Below are 6,335 nucleotides of genomic sequence, written 5' to 3' on the forward strand. Positions count from 1 at the left end.
ACAGTTATCAGTCTATATTGGATGCAACTGAGAAGTAATGACGAGAATGATGCAAACTTGCACAGTAGAAATACAAGTTTTCCTGCTACTGTGCCAAAAGGCGTGTCAAATTCCACACACATGCACGCACAGAAAGACAAAGAGTAGGTTCATTGTAGAAACAAGAAAGCACAACTGTAAGACAGATACTACGATTAAGAGCTTCAAAGAAAAGAACCAATGTTCAAATTTCTTAAACCAAGATAGCAATCAACAATGGCACGATACACAAGTTAAAATATTGAATTGACTAATCAGCCTGTATATCAGGGAAGATAGGTTACTTTGAAGCTCCACCTACAGACACTACATTAAATTGGTGTAAGCTTATGACATTCTAGTATACAGAATTTACAAGACCATCCTGAAATCAGGGGTGGCTCACAAATCTCACACAAGTCCATGTCTAAAACTGGCATCTCCTGCATCACCACTGGAATCTAAACCTACTGGTGAATCATACCACTTGGGCCCAGAGTAGAAACCGTCAACATTTATGCCTAACAAACTTGAGTCATTTACCATGGTATCATCATGCATCAATGGCTTAATAATCTTGGAATCCTGAACACCATCTTCGTCCCCACAGTTAAGGATACTTTTTTCATCGAAGTCACCAACATTCTCCTTCAGCATCCACTTATCACACTTTGGGCTATCACCCAATAGCATCTTCCTGTCCTCGCACTCTGCTGCCATTCTATCCCATGATACAATGGGCCCAAGGCTGGAACCAAAATCAGTATCATCGTCATCAAGCATATCATCATCCTTGCAGAATCCAACGTCGTGATGATCTAAATGTTGCGGCACATCACCAGTGCCCCATCCCACGACATCATTGCCCATCATCAATGCCTCGTCTGGCTGGTAGGCATTGCCATCCAAATTAAACTTCCTAATCCTGTGCAAAATCTCAGATAGCTCACTGGAAAGTGAGCCCAATAGCTCTGGGTGCATCTTAGGCACCTTCCCTTCTAGGGAGACCACTTCTGCCCTGAGATCCCGAACTTGCTGCAAGACCGCCTGATGCGAGTCATCAATATCAACATCTACATCTCCCTTAACTGTAAAGTTAGGATCGCCTTCATCATTGACATCATATATGTCAGGATCAAACTCAAATGTCCCCTTATGGCCGACTAACCTGTGAACAATCCGAGCATTACCATCAAGTGGCCCAGGCTCGTGCCCCGAGTGCACCGCATAAAGCTTGAACACTGCAGTACCTTCCTCCAGATACACAAAGCTCTTGTCCTTCTCATTGTAGTTGGCTATGGGCACAATGGCCCGAATACGGAACCCACAGCCGCACCTCTTGGACTGGTACGGCTCCCGCTTCAGCCCCCGTGCCTTCTTCGCCTCAGAGGCGGTGGCTGAAGAGGATGATGCATTATTCCCAGTACTAGAAGTTGGCACCCCAGCACGGTGGCACGCGTAATCCTTCACCTCAGCCATGAACGGCTTATACCTTATATACTTCTGCCTAATGCAGAGGACCACCTTATGCTTGGCCGCCAGCTGCTGCAGCCTGCGCGGTACATCGCGTGCAGGCACATCTAGGGTATCTGTATATTCAAACCTGCGGCGACGCTTACCTCGTCCAGGCGACGAGATGGCGGAATCAGGCTGGCCAGCAGGTGAAGCCTTGCAGATAGGGCACGCGGCAACGCATACCCGGACGAAGGACTCTGGAATACCGTAGAACTTAGCGCCCACGGTCCAGGCTTGCCTGATGCGGTCGACGGTGTCCTTGACCCCGAGGTGGCGGAGCAGGTCGGGGTCCTGGTGCGCCTCGGAGACTATGTCCCGCCACTGGCCGACGTGGGAGACGCGCTGGGCGGGGTTGGACTTGAAGTGGAGGTGGCGGCCGTCGGCGGAGGCGGCGAGCTTGTCCTGGATGCGCTTCCAGGCGGTGAGGTAGGCGGTGTCCTCGTTGCGGTCCTTCCAGACGGCCCGCCAGGAGGCGAGCACGGAGGGCGAGGTGGCGGCGCGGACCTCGTCGGCGGCGGCGGCGCGGCCCGCGAGGACGCAGCGCAGCATGAGCGCGTGCGAGGCGGCCGTGAAGGTGTAGAACTGCGAGGAGACGTGCGGCGTCGGGTCGATGGGCGGCGGGGAGGCGGCGAGCGAGAAGGGGCTAGGGTTGGGGCCGGGGAAGTGGATCAGCGCCTCGTCGTCGGCGTCGACGTGGAGGAGGTAGCTGCAGGGGCTGGGGTGGTTCGGGGAGAGCGGGTCCGGGTCCGGCGGGTGGTGGGATTGGAGGTAGGAGGAGGCGGAGGTGGGGAGGAGGGGATTCATGGCGGACACGGTGGGGGAAGCCGACGACGAGGTCTTCGGCATATCCCCAACACTTCTTTTTTTTCTTGCGAATTTGTTTTCCTCTTGCGATTTCACTCCGCCTGCCGTTCGCTTTATATATCTGCCCTGGTCTCTGGTCCTTATCTATCCACTCTGCGTCACCGGGATACTGTGGGCTTATCTCACTGCCGCCGGGGCCGCGTGTCAAGGGCCCGTCTGTCAGTTCGTCCCGTGGGTTGGATTTAGGGTTTACTTGGTATACTGGCTCTGTCGAGTCTAACGTTACCACTGCCGCTGGGTCATACCTTGGTGTCTGTACTCTCCAGCAGTATACCGGTGAACCTCACTGACAGACTGGTGGTCCCAGGCTCTCCCAGTCTCACGGTGGAGGATTGCCCACCTGTCAGTCTGTATCTCCGTCGAGGTACAAGTCAATGTTATGAGTCTTGTTGGACTATGTAGTACTGAAAAGAAAATAGAGTTAATTCAAATAATTCCCATACAAAAAGCACCGGTGAGTGATTTTTTCTATGTCGGCTAAATCTTTGGCACGGACATTTATTTGCACGGTCTCCTATTGCGACGTACTCCCGTGTTGTTGGATTGGGGTCACCGGGTGGTGCGTTAGTGCTTTTGATCGGATATGAGTTGACGTGGAGAGGGACGATTGGGTTGCGCTTTAATTTATGCCAACGTAGTTGAAATATTGTTTTATTCGTAGGATTGATCTTATACTAATCTCTATCTCTACTATCTCTATCTCTACTACTTAGAAAGGCACGAACTTGCGTTGGAAAATGAAATCTAGACCGTACATAGACTTTATCTAACGACTGAGAATCGTTTGTTCTCCCCGTTCCCACATCCCTCTAAAGCTCCGGATCCCTTGCCCCCACGCCCTGATTTTCGCGAATCAATTACCATCGAATTCACATTCAAAGGATGGTTAACGCCGATAATTCCTCTTATTTCCTGATTTGTCGTCCTTGACACCTTTGTGTGACACTCTTTCTTTTCCAATCCACCCTAACACGATCGGTGAGGCGGATCAACCCACCTAATCAACATTGCAGGCGCGGGAGATGATGGATCACCGATGTCAGCGGAGACAGCATACGACGGGCGAGGCGACGGGGTGTTGCGAAAAGAGGGGCGTCTGTGGTGACCCTGCATACCACTGCATGTTGTAGTATGCCAGTCGTTAATATAACATTCACGAAGTACCATTCCGCAAATATTACATCCCTCAGAGTAGTACAACAGAACATAGCAGGGTCCATAACTCATTCATTTATTATTACAACTATCATACACATGTCATCTTGGAGCTCCTCTTGGGTCCTAAGAGGAATACTCCTGGGTTCGAGGCGAACCCAACTTAACTTACAATACAAGAGTCTCATTAAACTAAACATTTATTTCATCGAGCAGCTAAATACTAAGAGTTCGGGCTGCTCGGTTACTATTACTATCGGATATCACTAGGCTTGATCTCCTCCGGAAGCCTCCCCGGATCCGTAGACTATGAGATAGTCTACGCCTTCAACACCTCCTGAGAGGTCAGGTTCATCATAGCCGATGATCTCGGCTCCTTCATTGTTGTCGTAGTCCTCCTCCGGACGATTCGGACAATCTAAGCATGGGATTTAAGAGTGGTATGAGTACGAGCGTACTCAACAAGTTCATTATAGATAAGAGGTGTTTAATGCACTAGCTACGATATTAGACCGGAAAGTCTAATACCAATGCAAGTTTTGATAAACATTTCTTTAAGAGATTGCTTTTATTTCAAAGAGCTATGTCCGTCGACCTTCACCGGTTTACTAGAACTTCATGGAGCTCCTTTCCGGCGGCGTTCGCGAGTTCCTCATCCCGGAACAGGGAGTGACAGGTCACGGTTCTTTACACTCGCAGAGGTGTGTTGCTTTACCCATAAGAGATCTTAACCTTGGTGCCAACCGGGCAGCTTTCCCGTCCACACTTCCTTCGGTGTGAGGCCCGGTATAAGGTCTAGCCAATCATGTTCCTCCGCTACCTCGAACACCCACCCTTTGTTGCATGCCCCGACCCTGGGTCCACGTCGGTCCCATTATTCCTGTAGATTTCAAGGTGGACCCCGACCACGACAACGATCTTCGGGCTCTACCATACACTCCTACGCCGGTAGGCTGCAACCCATCATAGACCGCAATACCGTGGGGACTTAGGACTCCCCGGCCTCACCGCTTGCTCCTTCGGGCGACAAGTGTACTACGGACTATGTCGTGGGGACTTAGGACTCCCCGGCCTCACCGCTTGCCCCCTTGGATTACAAGTGTACTACGGTAAAGCGCATCCGTTGATGAACGAGAGGTGGAAACACTTTTGACTACTCCGTCCCACTCCGGATCTTATGGTTAACACGGGTATTACGGCACAAGAATCACTGGCGACATTTGTTGTTTAATCCTAGATGGATATTAATCCTTGCAATGGAACCTCCACCATTTTAACACAAACCATGGTTCCATTGCCCACCACATAGTCATATTCATAGTTATGAAAGTAGTGGTTTTGATTTTTATGCAACAGTGATAACCATAATACTTTGCAAGTAATTTGATAGAAATACTCAAATGACATGAGCAAGTGATGAACTTGCACGAACACTGCAAAGTTTTGCGGTTGGAAGGTGTGGACTGACCCTTGTCCTCTCGCTTCTGAAAAATAGCATCATTGTCCGATAAGGGCAATGGTTAAAGAGGCAATTATGCATGATTCCATTTTTAGGGTTTGTTCCCCCCTTCCGATGTCGTTATTATTTCATGTAAGAGGTTAGTACTAAGAATAATTTGGGGATACTTGGTTTAAAGTAAAATACAACCTTGAAATGTTGTCAAGGTGTTTTTAAAGTCCAAATGCATTAATGGATTTATTTTCATTATTGAAAATAATATGTGTGATTTAAATCATTATTTAAATCATCAAATTAAGACTTATTCTTCTTTGTCTTCAAAAATTCTCTTTGATATTTTATTTAGATAGAGAATTTTATGCTGATTAATTTTCATATTTTTACTTATTTTTTTAGAGCTGTATTTTATTTTATAAAATTCTTGGAAATTCTCATTTAAATGGGTATTTTGGAAATGTCCAAAATACCCCTCGGGCCCACCTGACAGGCAGCCGAGCTGGTTAGGTTGGACCAGCCCAGTGGGCTCGGTCCAACCGACCCAGTCGCTTCGTCGTCCTCCTCCCCGTAACCCTAATCCCCTTTCGGCTCTCGCGACACCAAAATCGCCTCCGTCGTCGCCGCCATGCTCTGGCCGCCTTCGGCCATTATCGGCGACGAGCCGGGTGCGGATCCGGACCGCCTCTCGACGGCGGACATGGTGGTCCGCGTCGATTTGACGCTCGTGTCCACCTCGACTCTCCTCCAACGCGCTCGCGCCTCGGCCGCACGGATCCGTGAAGGTCCGCCGTTCATCGGCGTCCACGGCGCCGTGGTGATGCCGTGGAGATGCCGGCGTTGCGGTGATGTGGCGACCGGGCTTGGCTTGGCTCCGGCGCCGCCGTCGCCCGGCGTGTGCCGCCGTGCCGCCACGGTCGTGCTCATCTCGCTTCGCTCGTAAGTTTCTCCTCCTCTTTCCTCCTCTCGTTACCTGTTCTATCTTCTTCTCATCTCCCTTCTTCGTCTAGCTCGGCCACCGGCCGACTTCTCCCCGTGGAGATGCTTGCCTTGACGAAGTGCTCGCTCGTCGCTACGCTTACGTGGCTTGTGCTTTGCCGGCCCGAGTGCTGTGCTAGGCTGCTGCGTTTCGTCGGGCTAGGCATGCCGCTGCGCTACCGCTGCTCGCCATGCTTGCTCTAGCCTATGTGCTTGTGTGAATCGTCGTTGTGGCGTGTGCTTCCTTTGATTCATGTCTCTCGCTCACCCTTGGTTATATATGTTATTATCCCGGCTAGGTGTTCATCTCGAACACCACTAGCCATTGTCGTTGCTTGCTTATCGTCGTAGC

At 50.2% G+C, this 6,335-nt stretch overlaps 1 protein-coding gene across 1 annotated transcript; it reads right to left on the reverse strand.

Moving 5' to 3' along the window:
- Window positions 1–206: 206 nt before the first annotated feature.
- Window positions 207–2,393, reverse strand: LOC124701894. The gene has a single exon (XM_047233993.1). The coding sequence runs from the start codon at window positions 2,377–2,379 to the stop codon at window positions 430–432; it is 1,950 nt and encodes a 649-aa protein (XP_047089949.1). The 5' UTR covers window positions 2,380–2,393; the 3' UTR covers window positions 207–429.
- Between the last annotated feature and the right edge of the window lie 3,942 nt (window positions 2,394–6,335).

This window comes from Lolium rigidum, chromosome 3 (assembly GCF_022539505.1).
Source record: "Lolium rigidum isolate FL_2022 chromosome 3, APGP_CSIRO_Lrig_0.1, whole genome shotgun sequence".
In the NCBI taxonomy this organism is placed as follows: Eukaryota; Viridiplantae; Streptophyta; class Magnoliopsida; order Poales; family Poaceae; genus Lolium; species Lolium rigidum.

Bases quoted from the DNA above. Each gene is read 5' to 3' on its own strand.
- LOC124701894 (XM_047233993.1), bottom strand. From the start codon at position 2,379: ATGCCGAAGACCTCGTCGTCGGCTTCCCCCACCGTGTCCGCCATGAAT.